Raw genomic sequence first — 19,864 nt, forward strand, 5'->3', positions numbered from 1 at the left:
GTTACATAAAGTGCCATAAGAGCACTTGGTATGTAATAGAGCAGATTCCAAAGGGAGACAACGCAAAACAGCGAATTAGGCTTCCCCAAGGTGTCCATTTCACCCAATACTAAGTGGTATAACCATCCTATTTATTTAGGGGGGGTTGTGTCCTGTTGTACAATTTAGAATGTCAGGAGTTGACGAGGGGTTTCTCCTTTTGATCTTGGTCTGTCATCAGAAACCTATCCAGGAAACCAACTCGAGTCCCCCTTGAATGGTGTGTTAAAAAATTTACCATTGCTCAAGGCTTCCATTGCTTATTGTGCTCTGCCAATGCCTAGCTCAGACAATGCCCACATCTGACACAGACCGAATCAAAGCCTTCCCAGCTCAGCCCTTTTTGATTCTGTCCATTGGCACTGAGGAAAAATACTTAGGGTGTGGTATAATCGCAATACATCAGCCAGGAATGGAGCTTGCCAGAATTATTTCCACCTGAAGGGGGGTGACTTACTGCTGAAACCATTATTCTGGCAAAATGGCCCCCTCCCTTAGTATGATGTATCTTGGGGAGGGGAAGGGGGAAGAGTGGAAATGCAATGACAAGAAAGAAGCCAAGCAGAATCTTACTTTAGCTCTAGGAGAATCTAGGTGCACAAGAGAACCCAGCACCTACAGTGAAGACTAAGCTGCACCACTAACCCTGGTCCACCCTAATGAAGTTTGGTGCTTGGGTACATGTTTGATTTTAAAAGGCTCCAGCTAGGAAAGTGCTAGAGTGGCAGACTGAAGGAGATAACATTCAATACAAGACCCAGGCCTGCGCTCCTTACTCAGGCAAAGCCCACCTAGAAACTCAATGGGAGTTTTGTTTGACTAAAGAGTCCAGGGTTGGGCCCACATTCTCAAAGGAAAACACCCTTTCTTTGGTTCAGCCTAACAGTTATGTTTTCTCCAATCACACCATGGACTCTCTCAGAGAAGTGTCATCACAAAAACAGAGAGCGTGAAAGGAAGCCCTTGCCTTTTAAAATTTCTTCCTGTCCTGCAGGATCACCCTGTTACTTGAGGAAACTCACCCTGCAAGGCCGGTAGTACTTTAAAGGGCCAGGACTGCCACTTTCAAGAAGGAATATTAAATTAACATTGGCTTGAATTTAGATGAATTTTTAAATTCTCTGCCTCTTTATTGGAATGTGGACTTCAAATATTCTCTCCCAGAAAGCCTGCCACTTCATTTCTCCTTAATGGGTCATTAAAAACTAATGAGTAATGCAAATAGGTTTCATTACTTAATTTGTGTTCCTCAAATATTCTGTCACTGACAAGGGGTGCACTCTCGGGTGCGGTAAGAGATGCACATTAATAAGGAGGAGCAGGACCATGCGGGGATTGCAAACTTCCGTCCCCACAGCACCAAACCCCATCATTTTGAAGCATCCCACTCTAGCTGTAACAGAATATATCATCACCCCCTTTAATACAGCGTGTGATATATTAAGTGCGGCTGCAGGCAAGCATCTCACCGCAGGGCCTCGTGGTCATTACCTGTTCTTTTGCTCCCAGTTTGCCTTTCTGGATGGAAAAGGGTTTATGAGAGAACATGGAGTTAAAATCCCTTTGAAATATGAGAGAACGTTGAGATGGACCATATGGCACAGTGGCTATATCAGCATGTACGAAAGAGGGCAGAATGTACCTGAACACACTAGAAAGTGCCTTTGTGCTAAAGTAAAAGCCAGAGCTTCCAGGACAGAAAAGAAGTGAAAAAGAAAAGATGCATGAGAAGGGAAGGGTCAGGTGGGTAAAGGGCAGGGGAGACAGGGTTTGGTTTGTGCTCGGTTTCATAGTTTCACAAATTTTAAGGCCAGAAGGGACCATTATGATCATCTAACCTGACCTCTTGCATAACACAGGCCAGAGAATGTCACCCAGCGATTCCAGCATCCAGCCCATAAATGCCTGGTGGAGCTAGAGCATTTCTTCCACCAGTGACTACCGCAGCTGCCTCAATGCTAATATTGACTTCTCCAGAGCACAGCGCTCTGACACACAAGTGTCCACAGACAGCCTTGATTCTAGGTCCTTTCAGTCTTTGGCAGTTCTCGCCACTCCGCCACATGCAGCTAGAGGGGCTGGGGCAGACGTGCATGAGGTGGGTGAGGTTTTGTCCGGAAGCAGGGAGCAGCGTGCGTGATCAGGGAGGTGTTTGATAAGCATGCCTGGGAAACAGCATCATCCATGCCTCGGGTTTACAAGGGGCAGGCGGAAGGGGAGGGGGGTTAAAAGAGGCATCGAGGCCTGTACAGAAAAGATGCAGGAAGCCAGAACAGTTTCAGGTGATACTGGGGAGTCTGTGTTGACCTGTCTGACTCCACAAAGAAGAAAGAGACTTAAAATCAAGGCTTGCTTGACAATGACGACAAAAGGAACGACAGCTACTACAATGAGAACAGCGTCATGGTGTGTGAGCAGTCACCACAGAGAGAGACAACTACCAAACGGCGCATTTGGGTGGGTTCATGCTGAGTTCTTACGTACCACCGACGAGTCGACAGGCAGCTGAATACAGCTTAACTGCCCACTCGCGTCTTCTCGCTTGGTGATTTCCTGAAGTAAAAATGGGGGAAGGGGGCGAGGGGTTGATTTTTTTACAATTTCAGCATCAAAATTGAGAGTGGATCAAAAAGAGAGAGAGAGAAAGAGAAAAGGAAGCAAAGTAAAAAGAAAAAAGGGTAGAGAAGGGTAATGTGTACCCATCAGCGACAATTTCATACCAAGATTAAAAAGCAGAATAGGTCACAACACACTGGACTAGTCAGATGCGGCTGACTTTGTTCAGTGCAAGGAAAGGATGAAAGATAGCGCAGCCCTTAGAAGAGATCATCCTTACCTTTAAAATAAGTGTTTCAAAAGGAGTATTTGATTTAGCTCCAACGTGAGAGCTGTTCACGTTAATGAAATACCATCAGATTATTAAAACCATGTATGCTCAGGTTTTTTGTGGCTGCAAAATGAGATCTGTATTTATTATGCTGTCATTAGGCAGCAATGCATGTTTTTAATTAACATATAATACTGATCCTGTTAAAGCCAAATGAAATAGCTAGTTCCAGGGAAGCCATCAGAAACTTTTATAGATTAGATATGTTGTTACTCTGACTGGGCCCAATCAAATCTCATTGAAATCAGTGGGCACTTGATCTATTGACTTCAGTGGGTTTTGGATCAGGCCCTGTGGGTTGTGTCTGAGTAATGACTCTAGGATTGGGCCCCCAATACCTCAAAAACAACATTTTCGTACCTACTTTATCCTTTTCCACTTGGAAAACACTTATCAGTACTCCTCTTTGCATTTGCCCTTCCATACGGAAAGTTGACTTGACAGACTTGTGTTTACTTCTCAGCATATTCAAGCATGTTTGGAGACACGTGCAGCTTTGGGAAAGCATTTTTAAATTCAGCTGCACATTACAGAGGCAGTAAGAGGAGTTTGTATATTATTTTTGGTGTCTCTCTCACCTATCACACTGAGATCTTGGCGCAGGTTATGAGCTGAGTAAAATTTTTCAATCAACATTTTGCTATGAAAAATGCAGATTCAGGTCAACCAAAAAAACCAAACCAATGTTGTGTATATTCTGTAGGTTTTGGTGAAATTGTTTCAGTCAAATAAAAAAAACCCAAACCCTAATTTTTTTAAAAAGCAAAATGTTTTGTTTCAACATTTTCTAAACAAAACATTTTGACTTTTCCTTTTGAAATTACTTTTTATTTCAAAATTACCTTTAATTTTAAAAAGGGAAAGAAATCTCAATCTAAGCACAAGGTTTATTTGACCCAAAACATTTTTTTTATTTTTTGATTCACCAAACAATTCAAAAAAATGTTATTTCTGTTGAACCCAAAACAATTTTTCCCTGATTTTTTGAAATTGCCAATGAATTGAAAAATCCATTATTTGCACAGCACTTGCTATGACAACTGGGCTAATTTCTTGGCAATGAGGTACTGGATTTTGCATCCCTCTATACATTAGAACAATATTTAAGAACAGTAAGTTAAAATTTGGATCCAAACAGGGATAGCAATGTCTTTCCAAGCATATATTGTACATATAATTTAAAGTATTATCAAATTTGATTCTAATAAAAAGACACATGAATAACCCAGCAAAAGATTAAACACACAATTATCCTTCATAAGGATAATCCCAATGAAACTGACTAGAGTGTAAAAAGTAAAGGACGTGACAAAAATACAGTACAAAATCTAAATAATTGATGAGTGAAAATTGATTGTTTTCTTCTGTTTGAGTCCCAGGAGAAGTCAAGGTTCTGTTGTCTCAGACTGTTTAGCCATGGTCTGGTACTACACCACAGACTCTGGGTTTTTATCTTTGTTAATGTATAAAGCACGCAAGTGTTCTGCATTCATACACTACCCCGTCCTCACTGAACCTTGGTTGCCTTGTGATGGGAAAGGTGGAATTAAAGAACAACAGACACAAAGAAGGGAGATGAGACAAACTAGCAACTGAGGATTGCCAGAGACAAGAAAAGAAACCAAAGGGAACATGAAATTGAGAGGATTACCAATGGAAGAATATGCTTCAGAGATAACATTATCATGAAGTCCCTCAGGAGAGAAGCTTTATGTCTGACAAAAAGCTCTCTTACCAGGAGTCATTGTTTGTTTCAGAGATAAATCCCCAGGGCAGAGACTGGATAGTTCACTCAAGTAATATCGTGTTAGCAACTCTATCAAATGGAGTCACACAGCTCATCTTTCACACCTTAGAGCTGCTGTGGTTTCAGGCACAAATTCTGAATCTAAGTAATTCACAGAATGTACATTAAAGAAACCACAGGCTGCAGAAAATCCTGTGTGTGCCCTTTGCGTGCAATAGCCAGGTTACAACGAAATACAGGGATCTCTGTTGAAAGTTTGGAATGGGTTCTTTTTCTTTCTTAACCACATATGTACATCTGCTGCTTAGCAACCAAAAGGCCTGCAAAGGCATGCACTAACATTAACAAGGTGTTTGCAGCTGGAGGAAAGGCACTCAAGGATTGGAGAGATAAAGGCAGGAGCAACACACTCTGTGAAGAAATCTGAAGGACAATGAAATAAAAAAAAAACAAATTACCAGGAATAGAGGGTCAAGGACCCAGGAATGATCACCTGAGAGAAAAGCTTGGTGTTATTTTCAACAGGAGATGATCTCATCTAATTTCACTTAGGAGATGGCCCCCTGGTATGCGTGGTAGCAAGAAATGGAAACATTTTTGGTTGTAAAGCTGAATAAAATGGTCAGGAGCAGATCCTCAGCTGATGTAAGGAGATGTAGCTCTACTGAAGTCAATAGAGTAATGCCGGTTTACACCAGCTGAGGATCTGTCTCACCATATCCAGCAAAAATCCACTCTACCTACCTGCCTGCCTAAGAAAAACTGCTGTTGAACTGAGGTTTGTACACAAGATTTCATTTTACGAGAAGACTACAGCGAACGTCTTACCATTCACATGAGGAAGGGGGAGATGACCATATATTACAAAAGTCTGAGACACAAAAGGGCCAAATTCCAATCATAAGTGACACTGGTGTAAATCTGGAGTAACTTCATCAGTATCAATGAATAGGAATGACACAAACTTAACAGATATCAGAATTTGGAACTAAGACCCGAGGCCAGGTTTTGGCCTCAGTTACATCAGTGCAAGACTCTGATTAAGGGATGCGCTTAAGCACATGCTTAACTTTAGGTATGTGTATACATACCATTGACTTCAAGTTAAGCATGTGTGTTAGTGCTTTCCGGAATTGGGGCCTAAATCAGGCGTAACTCCCATCTTTAATGGAGTCACTCCGGATTTACAGTAGTGGTTTTAAGATCAGAATCTGATCCCTCCATTCCAATGTCTAGAGGCAAACTAATTTCCTCAAAAAACAACTGGATTTGCACTCTCAGTGAAATGCTGTTATGCTGTTTTAAAAAAGTTAGGTCCTTTTCTTTACTGGTAGTTGCAGCAAGTGATATTTCAATCAGGTGGCCGTTCTAGAATCCGTGAACAAGGCTGACCAGAGAGAGGTTGAGTTTCAAGTCAGACATCACTGCACAAGAGGACAAGTTGTTGGGTTTTTTTGGTTTTTTTTACCCGTGCTTACTTTTACTTAGGCAAAGTACATGCCACCTCCTGAAAAGAAATCTTTTGTTCAGAAGAACATGACAGTGACCTTAACTCCATTTTCCATAACAGAGCAGACAACTTCCAGAGAGAGATGGATATAATAATAGGCAATTCAAAACAACACACTAACCCAGTGTGAATGACAACACACATACCTACAGCCTCATTCCAGAACTATATAACAAATTATCCCCTTAAACGGCACTTGGAAAATATCAAAACAATCAGGTTGTATAAATAGCTAGTTATGGTGTGATGGATTATTATGGCACAGGGAGCTGACAAACTTTAATGTTTATTATTTCCTCAACACACGTATCCATCAGCTGAGACATCGCTCTAAATTACAGCCCGTACTACTAGATACTGATGAATAGTGCTGGCTTGTACTTCCTTATCTAAGCCCTTCTGCAAAGTGTAAAGTTCTCTCTTCTCCTTCTTCATGAACATTTTTATTTTATTTTATTTTTTTTGCTTCTGTTAGCCTGTAGAGACCTGGGTCATAGGCAGCCCTGGTTGTCTGCTAGTTTCAGGGAGTCTGTTATATATTCATTCACCATGAACTGCATAGTTAGAAAGACACAGGGGTCAAGTTCAATTCAGATCTAAGACCTCTTTGCTGACTTCCCATAGATACTTATGGAAGGTAGAGGATATTTAACAGAGGCTCCCAGCCCTGAGACTCAATTGACAGCCTAGGAACAATGAAGTGTAAAAATGTGCTAAAGTGTCACTGAGCAGCAAGCAGGAAGAGATCCACAACACAGACCATCCAAAGAGATAATAATGTCACTAATCTCACCAGCCTGCATAACTTTACAGGGATGGCTTTTAATCTGACTCCCAAACACAATGAAGCCCTTTCAAAGACATTCTTAGAGCATTTTATTCCATCAGCACTGACTGACTCACAGCTGAATCCTTGCAATTATATTAATGCTAACATAGCTTTTCATTTAAGCTCAGTTAAACAGCCTGGTTTATTGCACTTGGTCCTAGCTCAGAAACAGAAAAAATAAGAGCTAATTTTTTCTCCCCCCCCTCTCTATTTAAGTTAATCAGTTTCCCTTTTGTAAATCTAAATTCCAGGTGGATGTTGGTTCTAGACCCTCCCTCGCTCTGGAAACAAAGAGATAAAGAGGGGAGTCTCCAAAAGGTTTTACCTCAGTCTGGAAACCTTCCACCAGGATGGCCACCAATAGATTGAAGAGAACGTAATTCCCAAACGTCATGAGGGCGATGAAGTAGAGAGCAGCCCAGGAAGAGGTAGATGCCATGCCGTTGTAGAGGACCTTGTTCCAGTCTTCTTGAGTCAGGATCTATAGAGAAGGGACACCGTGAGCAAGAAGGGACATCACAACAGTCCAACATTCACTAGTAACCCAGTGTTTGGGTTATTGACTAGGGACACTCATCTTTCCTACATGCTCTTACTTATGCTCCAGGTTGGCAGAGCTGTAGGTCTTCAGCCTTAAAACAGGCGAACACCCTACTCTTGGGGAAACCAGCACGCTGGTAATATGTAATACTAATGCTGTAAAATTGCTGCTTCTCAACAGCCCTGTAAGGGAGAGAAGTGCACTCACGTTCCAGATGGGCACAGAAGGATTGTTACTTAGCTCAGGTCACCCAATGAATCACAGAAAAGGCAGGGATAGCACCTGATTCCCCGCCCTCCCCCCCCCCTTCCCCACACGCTAACCCCAAGGGCCGCAAGCTGCCCTAACTCTGTGCATGGAACTCCAGTTTATATCAAGGTCCATACAGAGCTTTAAATGACTGCCATGTAGCATGCACTGGCATTTTGTTCTCTCTGTAAAGACAGATGAAGATCCACCTAAGACTTGGAATACACAGTCCAGATTTGCCAACAGCAATACATTACACAGTATGAATTATTGCCATAAAGCAGATTCTCCTCACTATGGAGAATCCAGGCTGGCTGTCTTGCTTTGAAGCTCTCACTGGACTTGTGTCAGCCTTGCTCGCAGACCTGTCCTTTTACTCATACTAATTACCCCTCTGTCACGCCTCACAATCTTACCACTGCTCCTGCAAGAGCCTTCTCTTCTGCAGCTTTTGGCATCTCCTGGAGTTCCCCTTTCATCCGATCTCCATTTATTGTCTTGTATCATCAGAAAACGTTTCCACCTCCCCACCCGCATTGATACATTTTGGTTTCTCTCCCCCGCAGCTATTAGTTTTATTGAGCTCTGTAGGGCATTGTGGAAAGCAAACCTAAACTCTTCCACCTCCCCCCCCCCACACCCCTTACAGACCCAAAGTGTGTGCTTGGTAAGGAGTTCTTGCTGTTGTACCTGGAAAACAGTGACAATGGCCCACAGCAAGGAGTCAAAGTTCTTCCTGTCTGGCAGGGTGTCTCCATCTCGCTCTGAAGCAAACTTACAGCCAAAGAGATGCATCCCCAGGATACTGAGCACAAGAAGAAGGCAAGACAGGGTTGAAGATGATGTTAAGAGAGCAGCATAAAGTGGTGGACCTCTGTGTCTCAGGATACTGTCTGCCTAGCAAACAGATATTGGGAGCAAAACTTCCCTCCATGGAAGAAAGAGAGCCTTAATTTGCTTCCTGCCAACTCTCCCATTAGTATATCTTGGGCAAGGCCAGCCTTACCCCTGTATATTAGGGACAGGCTCATCCGGGGTAGGATTTCAAGCAGGTTTGACTTATTAGAAAGATCGGAGTCATTTTCAATATCTGCACCTGGGTTTGGATTTCCAACACCCCCAAAGTTCTGGGCTGCTTGAATCTCAAGTGGATCCAATCCCAAACCTTTTGCACAGAGAGAAAAGGCAAAGAAATGATGCAAAGGGGATAAAAGAACCATGTGTGAATGAGAGTGACTTGGTTGGGTTTATTCTAGGCACATTCCCTTCTCTGCCCTTTGAAAGACAGTGTTTTGGTTAAGGCTTCTGGCTTGCTCTCTGGACAGTAGCAGGAACGTGATGTCATATGCTTGCTGCCTTGGGGTGATGCCCATGGAGGAATCACCCAACAGAAGGGATCTCCCTTGAGAACACCCTCACAAACACAGACATGACATTTGGCAAGAATTGCAAGATTCCAGCCAGGGGCTAATCTGCAGTGCCCATACCCGTTATGGAGGCTACTGTGCTTCTCATTCAGCAGTTCACTTCAAGAGACCACAGTCAGAGTTATTTACTTTTGTGAGCAATCATGAAACCTATGGATTCTCTTCACATTCTCGTGTAGTCCCTGGACCAGAAACTTAAAGTACAGAGCCAGGGCAGGGCATGAAAGGAAATCAGAGTCTTTGCCACATACTCACCTAAAGATGAAGATGAAAAGCATCAGTAACATGCAGAAGGTGGCCACATTGTCCATGGTCTTCATAAGGACCACTAGCTGGCGCTGGAGGGCAGGCATGAAGCGGACCAGCTTCAGGACTCGCATCAGACGGAACGTCCGCAGAACTGACAGGCCCCCACCTTGCTGTCCCACTATCTCCCAGACACTAAGGAAGAAAAGAGATTTACAGTGTGGGCCTTAGTGTGGAAAAGGAAGCACTGAACATAAATGCATGTAGACAGCAACGAGAGAAAGACAGAGAGAAGTGAAAGGAAAGATCTGCTCTCCAAGCTGGTGAAGCTCAGAGAAAACAGGGCTGTGAAGTAGGGAGCCTGTCAGGAAGGTCTGTATGGACAGTGCCTTCTGATACCTGAATTAGTGTCAGATTTGCAAAGAGTGGAGTCCCATTAGAGCATGCCAAAAACATGCCTGTAAATCACTGAGTGCATCTGCATGCACAATTACAGTGTCCGCATGTGCCCAGTAGGCACAAAAACCCAACAAGACATTTGTCAGCTAAAGCTATTTCGGGTCTAAACTTCCCCAATATCTGGAGGTGTTTGGATCCAGGATTTGTTGTTTAGGGCTCTCTCTAGAAAAACAAACAAAATCGAAACCAAGCAACCAAAAACCCACAAAGCAAGCCATGGCATGTAGGGGTGTGGGCGGTCATTTGTCTATAGGTATGTTTGATAATATACTGTAGATGGTATAAAATATGTCGCAGCAAATTAATCAACACTGCAGAGGGAACCAGTGATGGTCCATTATGGTTCTTACAGATGGTGAAAATATGATCCAAGGATTCAAATTCATGATATTAATGATGCACAGAAGTCAGAGAGACGGGGTGTGTATACTTTGAGGTGCGGGGGAGGAATATGAAAGAGGAACTCAGAAATAGGCATAGATATGAGGGAGCTGAAAGGACAAATGCTATTAAATAAGGCTCTGAATGAGGTATCACAAAAAATCATGGCTGGGCACACGGAAAACTTTGGCCAAGGGCCAATATACTAAGGATAGCTGTGTATATAATAAACTACCAAAGACAGGAACAAGGTGGGTTGCTACAGAGAGTTTTCAAAAGAGTAGAGAATTTATGGAGAAACAACAATATGGGGTACAAAAGCTAACACAGGAGCACAGGGGCCTAAGTGACCCAGAAAGGCCATTCTATCCATTATCCTCTGTTTTAATTCAACTGTCCAGTTAAGAGAAACCCTTGTAAGCAGAACACCATGCTTGTACCTGATCACTACAATGATCCCATCAAAAATGTTGTATGGATTTTTGATGTAGCCAAATGGACCATACACGAGGACTTTCAGCAGCATCTCCAGGGCAAAGAGGCTTGTGAAGACGATATTGCTGATCTCCAGGGCATTGGTGAGTTCCTCAGGCTGCGATTAAGAACAAAAAAAAAGGGGGGGGGAAGTAGTTACATGATACAAATCTACTCTCTAGAGGTGCTCAGATTTAGACCACAAAATAGACCAGGGCCAATTACAGGAGGATGCAAATAGTAATGTAAAGTGCATGTCACTAAAAGTGTAATTTATAGCTGAGTAAAAGAGCAAGATAGCAGATGGAAAAACTCCAACGACAGTGTAAGATATAGCACTTATTATAGATTATAGAGGTAAATCCACCCATTAACTCCACATTAACTACAGTGTCACCACTTTGATGCCTGGTGTGATGCCATCAACCATAGTCATTCTTGCTGGTGCAACAGTCCTTAGTAGACCATGTGCATTTGATTGATTGATACTGTAACAGGAGGAGACAGTTGTAACACTGTCCAACAGAGAAATTGAGCATTATCTGTAACTCACACACAGATTATCCAATACAGAGGGGCAAACCAGAGTGTTTTCTCATACCCATCAATTATGGGTCTATTCTTTAATTTACTAGGTATCTTAATCTTACATAAAGACTAAAGCTAAGATTTTCAAAAGTCATTAGTGATTGTAGGTTCCTAACTTGAGATGCCTCAAAGGAACCTGACTTCCAGAAAGTGCTGAGCACCCTCAATAGGATATAGCTTTAAGGTGTCTCAAATTGAGAACCTAAAAATGGAGGTACCCCAAAATCATTAGACACTTTTGAAAATCTTACTCTGCACCTACTCTCTAAACAGAATTAGGCAAAGATACAAGCAACTGGCAACAGGGTCTTATAATGGGAAGGATCAGGAAACCTTAATAATAGGTGGGGCTACCAGGCCTGCGTATAATACTTTGAGCTTCTCTAGTGCCTTTCACCCGGGGATCTCAAAGCACTTTACAAACACTAATTAAGCCTCTTGATATCCATGTGAGCTAGGCCCCAATTATGATAAACACATTACAGAAGAGTAAATGGAGGCACAAAGAGTGAATTATCTAAGGTCACACAGTGACTCTATAGCAGGGCTAGAAATAGAACCTGGGAGCTCAGCTCTGACTCTCATTCTCCTGAGTTAGGTCCCAATCAGCAAAGTATCTAAGCATGTAAAATTTAAGCAAAGCAACTTTACAACTGACAAAATAAGAAGAGGAATATCCTAAAATTAGCTGGCAATTTAATCTGTGACCTGGTGCCACTGTAGTATGTGCTGCAGGGCTATAAATACAAGAGTTCCCACTTTTCTGAAACCATGCAAGACAGGAACAGGGGTGGTTCAAGGACATCACCGTAGCTTTACACAGAATGTGGTCACTTGCAATCATTTGTGTCTCAGTGCACCAAGATACCACAGTGAATGGGTGCTTTATAAATACACAGATTAGACCGACAAAGCCATTTTTTGCACTGAATTCTCTATCTTTGTTTCTCGATGTCTAAATCTCCACAGACGTACGCTGAATCTTATATTTCACTTTGCCTTCCGCCCTCCTGGCATAATATTTACTCTGTAAACTTGGACCAAAATTGTTCTGACATCAGAATGTAATCCCTCCGGACTTGCACCGACAATGGCAGGAGTTTGTTATAACAAAGTTAAATCCCTATCTAGTGATTGGGAAAATGGCTGTGTCCAAAAAAAAAAAAAAAAAAATGTTATGGAAGGGAATTACTGGGTGTGCTTAGCAGATATTGTTTGGGCACTTCAGATCCCTCAGCCATTTCAAAGTGCTTTTGATTCCCTTCGTGACATCAACAGCACTCAGCCCACGAAAGAGGCCGGATCTCAGAAAATATTTACTTTTTCAAGAACAAAAGGGATGGAAGGCAAAAGATTTAAATGTGCTGAAGACAAACCAGAGGGAAAGAAAACAAAGGGTTATTTATCGATTCACAGCTTGTTGTGTCACTCTCATCAGTAACTAAACCCTGGGGCTAGAGTTTGACATTACTTTTCTTGCTGATCTTAAGTTAAAATAAAACTGCTTTAACTCACGCTATTAAACACACTCTTGGTTTAAAATGATAGATGTCCTGGAACACACACACAATCATAAATCGGCCGAGAACTTGTATGTCAAGCGCCACCGCAGGACAATTTCAAAAGCCTGCACGTGTCATGAAAACTGCCAACTCATTCACAACTGCAGAGGCTCAGAGACAGCCTGTGCTGTTATTTTCATTATGGCAGCTATTTCACTATGCAAGGAAACGTGCTCTTGGAATCTTTCCTCCTCATGCATCACCGCCAGTAATTTGGAGCCTATAGGCCACAGTCTGCCATCAACTACACTTGTGCAATCCTTTGGCCATGAAAAACATGTTACAGTGTGTCTGCCGAACAGGGTTGCCCATGTATAACTGAGGGAAAAATCTGGCCCTTCAATGAGACCCCAGTGAACTCTGCTGACTGTCATGAACCAGGCTAGAACCCGGCTCCCTCTCCCATTGCCAAGCTATCCACTCCTGGAGGAGGCAGGAAGAAACATTAAAAAATGCAGACAGTCAAAGAGGTGATCTAAGATTAATTACAAAAAAGTAATAATACTTTGCACTCAACTGGCGCCTTCTATCTGCTAAGGGTACAGGTACCATCCTCATTTTACAGATGGAGAAACTAATACAGAGAGAGGCCAACTGATTACCCCAGGTCACACCATGAACTAAAGGCAGACCTGCTAGTAGATTTTATGGCTGGGATTTCCCAAAGAGCTTAGGGATTTAGGCTTCAAACTCCCACTGAAATTCAATGGGAGCTGGGCACCTAACTCCCTTAGGTTCTTTGACGTCCCATTCAAGCCTGATTGCTCTCTTAAAAGCAACAGCTAGGTAAACAGAGGCAGACAGCTGAGGCTGCACTCCCCACATGAGAGATGTGCATAAAGCAAGCCATTAAAGGCACCTGATCCAGGAGATGTCTAATCCCAACACATCCCGGACACTGGTTCTTTGTTTACAAGTGCCCTGCAGTAGCTTTAACCCTGGTAAGATGAGAGAGAAGTACAGGGACCTGTCAGCGGGAATCAGCCAGTCTCCCCACTCATTGACAGAAGGACCGGAAAGCATTGTTAATAATCAGCCCCCGCTCAGAAGGGCTTCACCTGACACATGCTGTTGTAAATCATCTCAGAAAGCAACATCCTAAGGTGACAAAAATCTGTAATTGGTGTCACTGCTCTGGCTGGAGTTCAAGCTGTGGGAAAATCATTCTGGAGCCAGAGAGGTGCTCTGGGAGCTGAAGTGGGGACTACAGGCGGCTTATGTTGTTTATCTGGCAGGAAAGCCATTAGATGTGAGATTTGAAAATAACCTGCTTCCTGCATTACAAAGAGCAAAGATGTCACCCTGTAGCCTGCGCCACTCATTAGTGGGCTCTCCGTATCCTCTAACTCCAAGCACTTTCAGAGCTGGGGCGGGGAGGGTGGTAGAGACAAGGATGGGCAGTGCAGATGCTGGGAGCCTGGTATCCCTCATACCAGCATCTATGCTATGGCAGAGGGTTTATCCTTTGCTTTCATCAAACAACGCCTGAGGAAAAATAAAATCCATCCATTTCCTCTTCCTCTGAATCCCGTCATGGCTCTCCCATGGCTCTCGACATGAACAGAGTCCACATAACAACTCTCAAGGAAAAACCACCCATATTCAGTCTGTAGTGCTTTCCATTCAGCCTTCCTTTCATGAGCACCATATTCACCATATCTTTGTTTACCAAAGTACACGTGGCCTGAGACTATCAAAGCTGCCTAGGGGGATTTGGACCTGAGATTCCCAGTTGAGGGTCCAAATCCCCATAGGCAGTTTGACTAGTCTCAGCTGTCCAGTTTCCACAAAGAGAGACATACAAAAATATGACTTTCAGAAGACTCTCCTGACTTAGGATATGTCTACACTGCTGTCAGAGGTATGACCGGAGCACACATAGACCCATCAGAGCTAGCTTTGATCTAGCGAGTGCAAATACCAATGTAAAGATCTATGGATTTAGAACCCAGCGTTGTATAATCCTAGGCGGCAGATGCCTCCACATCACCCCCCAGAGAGCCAAGCTGAGCAGCATCCAACAATTACTGGATTCATAGATATTTAGGTCAGAAGGGACCATTACGATCATCTAGTCTGACCTCCTGCACAACGCAGGCCACAGAATTTCACCCACCACTCCTGCGAAAAACCTCTCACCTATGTCTGAGCTATGGAAGTCCTCAAATTGTGGTTTAAGGGCTAGGTACTGCAGGAAATGCCAGTCAAAGAGGCCAGAGTGACAGAACTCTGTGGCTGCCTGATTGGTACACATCAACTATTAACCATTTAAACCAGGAAGTTGCCCAAAGGACCCAGCTAAGCAACAATGCAGACTCTGCCTTGCTATTGCTACAGGCCTCGTCTTTTGCCCCATCTTGCTCCAGACTCTTGCCTTTGATCCTGGCCCAGTGAACACTACTGGGTGAGCTGCCCGTGCCTCGGTCACTACAACTAACACAGGGAGCTGCAGCAGCATGAACTTCAGAGTAGGCTGTACCAGCTTGCCTGGGACCCTGAATAATTACGTGAGTGGCTAGCTTGCGCTGAAGTCTTTCATGCTGTAGGTTCACTGCTATTGGTACTCACACTAGCTAGATTAAAGCTAGTAGAGATCTCTCTTCACGTGCTGCAATCCAAACCTCCAGTTGCCATGTAGACATACCTTAATTGATGGTGAACATGTCAAGTGCTCTCTTTAGAGATATTGACATAATATGCCTGGGATAGTCAAAGATTCCTGACAAAGAACCAGTTGCTAGGATATGTTGCGAAGTAGGAAAGAGAGTTACACATCCAAGACCAAGTTGTTCTTCCCCTCACCATCATAAACAAGAGGGTTTGTTTCAACTTCTCTGAGAGGGCCCTGAATTTTGTGGGAAACTGCTGATTTTGGAAAACACAAGATTTATTTGGTTTACGCTAATTCTCAGTGCAAAACATGAACCTCACCTGCAGCACAATACTACTTGCCCACCAATTAGATTAAAGTGCATCTATCATAGATTGAGATTCTTCATTCATCGAAGATTTTGCTAATTCTCTCATCGGCGGCAGCAGCGACTAATTAAAAGGAAAGCGCCCTACGATTAAACCACAAGCACCTTGAAAGAGTGAGATCTAAGTGTGATTCAAATGAAATCTCAAATGCGGTGGACCAGATTTTAGTGGAGGCTTTGGTAAATATGAAATTCTGTTTCCTGAGCACCCAGTCTTACAGGCTACATAGCTGTAGTGTCTGTGAGACTGTCCCGGATACGTCCAATGCTAGGAATGGTGCGTTTGCATGTGCACTATGGTCCATTTGTATCAAGCAGTATGTTGACACGCTCTGGCTGCATGTATGATGTGAAAAGACAGCACAGTGTCTCTCATAAAAGCCATGCGGATGATCAAATGTAGGTTTTTCAAGCCTCCTGCAGAGGAAAATATCTGAGAGCATCAATAAGATCTTACTGTCGCCGTCAAGAATTGAGCCATTCAGGGCATCCACTATGGCTGTAAGAAAATGATTTCTGCTGCTCTGGCTCCTGTTCTAGGAGACTGCAAATTTATCAGCCCAGAGTCTGGGGTGGGGAGAGGGGGGGAAAAGATCTCTGCAGGGCACATGGCGTCTGGAACTCACAGAGATTAATTCATTTCTTTTTCCCCCCCCAATAAGCAGAATGATTCAGATGGGATGAACCCTCTCTTGCTGCTCACGGGAGAAGCGTATTGAGCCCTGCTTACAGATGTCAAACTGTGCAAGTTAGTGAGAATCACAACGGAGTCAAGTAACATGGGCAACTGGAGAGGAACAAGTGAAACTTGAGCTGTTGCTGTCACACATCCAAAGCCAGGCTCTCCCAAGCTTAGACTGAAGAGTCTAGAGAAAAGCAGTCAAAAGCACTCCTTGCAGTTCAAAGACATCTCATCTTGGCAGGAGCAATCTCTCTGGATTGGATCAGTTATTGTTAGTCTAAGATGGGGCCTCCTGAAGAGAGGGCTGGGACCCAAGGACTGCTTGATCCCAACTGGCAGCGAGCACAGGGTTAACACAGGGGTACAGGGATCCCCTGGCTTCACCAAAAGAATGTCACGTCAAGTGTCTAATGAAGGCGTGAGTCACACTGGTCATCATAATGATTGCAAGATATATGTACGGAAAGTATGTGAGGAATTATGTGAATATGATGTTCTCTGTGCCGGTAGTTAAAGGCAAGTCACTCAAAGGTAGCATGCATTGAAACACTTCTCCCGAGAGGAGGTGGGACATACTTATCTCTTTGGTGGACCACTGTGTACTTTGCATCTTACAACAGACGTCCATTAGCATATTGAGTCAAATGTCAATGAAGAGCTTGTGGAGACTACAGAAGAAAACAAACAGGAAGAGGTAAACAGCTGGGGTCAGAAGCAGGGAAAAGGGGCTTGTTTTCAAGGGAAGATCAAAGATCAGAGATGCTCTGGAATCCTCCAGTCTATGAAGACAAGCTGCCTCAATCATGTGAGAGGGGGGATTTCAACCATCCTGGGTGAAACCTGGGAAAAGGACTTGGAGCAATCTATCTTGTAGAAGACATGTGAATGCCTTGTGCATTAAGTTTAGGCTCCAGAAAGGAGGCTATGGTTTTATTTTATACGTAACCATTTGTTTCCAATATTCTTACTTCCTATCACTTGAATGTCTGTTTGTTGATAACTAACTTATTCTTGTTTTCACTATAAATACACTGCTAGATCTATCTCAGTTCTGTGTGTTAAGTGGAGCGGTGATCCTGAGTTGAATCTTGGATGCTGGTGTGTGCTGTTCCTTTGGGAGTAGAGAATCTGAGAGCTCTGAGAGTGTTCACCGGAGAGAAGGCTGAGCACACCGGGGGACGCTCCGAGGATTCAGGGGTCAGTGTGCGCAAGGCCTGCGGGGGCCTGGAAGGCAATGCTTGTGTTACCTGAGGGTGGTGGAGTCAGGGAGCTGAGCCAGGGCAGGCAAAGACAAGACTTGCTCGTGCTAAGGGCAAGTGGTAGCAAGGTCCTGCACAACCCTGAGTACTCCCGGGAAGCATCACAAGGGCCGTGTGCTCGTCTTGCAAAATACGGGAGGCATGGTACATGTCTGAGAGTGACTGTCCGTGTGTGTGATGGGAATGGGCTGTAGGAAGAAAGAATGGGTTTGTAGTTAAGGCCCTGGACTGGAGCTCAGAAAATCTCCCAGCTCTGCCAAAGATTTCCTGGGTGACCTTGGGCATTTGATATCTCTAATCTGTCTTGGCTAAGGGCAAGTTAAAGGGTTGCTTAGGCTATGTTTGCACCGCACATCCCCATCCTTTGCTATCCACAGTGTTTTCTCCATGTCCCCTTTGTAGCCTCCTTGCACTACTAAGCTGAGTGACTGGCACCCAGGTCTAAGCCTATCCCAAGGGAGAGTGTCTTCACTGCAAACCCTCCCCCTACCTTATTGTGTCCTCACTAATTCTGCAATTGTCTGTGTTTTTTCTGGGGGCACGTCCCATAATTCTTTGTGCTGAGACACCCTACGATTTTCCCCCAGCAATTGTGGGAGAACTTGTTTGTCCTTGCGGGGAGGGGGGAAGCATGGGAAGGACAGTGGAGGACTGTCAGCACTCGAGTGGCTCAGTACCCTACATCTTCACTTCCAAATGGGCAGGTGCCAGCCAACATTAAAGCAGAGCCCGCATTCTCACCTACACTCCCCACTGGATAAAGTAGCCCCAGCTTAAAGTGCCTTCAAAACACAAGCCAGAGGTTTTTCTGCATGGATGGTAGTGGGGGCTGGGCTAAAACCAGGGTAAGAGCCTGGGTTAACTGTGCTGTGTTGACGTATCCTTGGAGTTTTCTGTAGTACCCATCACTTTGGTATGTATGCGCTTATTTGTTGGAGTGCATTTGTTTGCTGACTTGAAAGCTACCCTACTAAATGCCAAGTGACTATACAGTAGGTACATCTGAGGATTAGTGAAATTCTCTGGAGTTTGCTACTTTTAATTTCCCAGTTACAGTTGACAATGAGATGAGAGTGATAGGAATTATGCAGTCTGAACAATATTTCTCTCCAGTACCTGCCTCCTCCCTTCCTCCATGGGCATCTGAGCAAAGGCCAGAAAGCTCCAAAGAGGATTCTACCCTTATCCCACTAACAATAACAAAATCAGTCCTGCCACAACGCAAGGGATGGACGGGGATGATCTGCCAGAAGGTCCTTTCTGATCCAACTGATTCTGCCTATTGTGCATCCAGAAGATGATGGAAAGTGCTCAGCTGCTAGAAACATTGCAGAATAAAATCTCTCTGAAATCATTACCATGGCAACCTAGGATTCCAAAGGAAAGATACAACAGAAAGAGAGAAAAGAACAACCTCAGCTATTTTTCAGGAAATACCAACAACATTTCACTGACTCATCATTTAAAGATATTTGATTTTTCTTGTATAGCCCCTGCCCCACTCAACAATTTTCAGACACAAATGCAAGATTTCTCCTCCGGCCACTGGGTTTGACTCCACTGCATTAGAGAGCTCTCTGATATCTGTGAAGACAGATGAAATATATGGATCAGAGTCAGATTTAAAATAGGATACAGGACAAAGAGCCACAGAGTAAAATAAAAGGACCTTCAAATCGTTGGAACAGCTGCTAATGCACAAATGGGGGAGCTTTTTTTTCCGTCTTATCCCATGTCGCAATCTATACTGCTATCAAGTCGTCTCCCAGATTCTCGCATGCCGCAAGTTTGAGAAAAAAACAGATGCATGGCTAAGGCATGATACACATGGGGAGAAGGGGACTGGTTGAGTTCCTAGGGGACAGGTGTCCAAGTCGCTAAAAAGACACCAGCTTTACTTGTTCCTCTTGATGACAACTCAGCTTACAGGCCAAGACCTGGCTGGGCCTGGAGAGTGAACTCTCTTTTTCACCCCTAGAGCTCCGGATTGAAGCAGTTTTGGCAGA

General features: G+C 43.8%; 1 protein-coding gene across 2 annotated transcripts in view; it reads right to left on the bottom strand.

The window, feature by feature from the left end:
• The window catches only part of CACNA1G (calcium voltage-gated channel subunit alpha1 G), a gene marked incomplete at its 5' end in the record, with an annotated part of 157,634 nt that overhangs the window by 76,888 nt on the left and 60,882 nt on the right, over positions 1–19,864 (bottom strand). For both annotated transcript variants that reach the window (XM_084648139.1, XM_084648140.1), the window contains 5 exons: positions 2,524–2,592; positions 7,338–7,493; positions 8,493–8,607; positions 9,485–9,670; positions 10,756–10,907. In XM_084648139.1, coding sequence (XP_084504265.1) covers positions 2,524–2,592; positions 7,338–7,493; positions 8,493–8,607; positions 9,485–9,670; positions 10,756–10,907 — 678 coding nt within the window. The remainder of the gene's footprint in view (positions 1–2,523; positions 2,593–7,337; positions 7,494–8,492; positions 8,608–9,484; positions 9,671–10,755; positions 10,908–19,864) is intronic.

The sequence above is a fragment of the Lepidochelys olivacea genome (assembly GCF_965140295.1).
Source record: "Lepidochelys olivacea isolate rLepOli2 genome assembly, chromosome: 14".
Lineage (NCBI taxonomy): Eukaryota > Metazoa > Chordata > Testudines > Cheloniidae > Lepidochelys > Lepidochelys olivacea.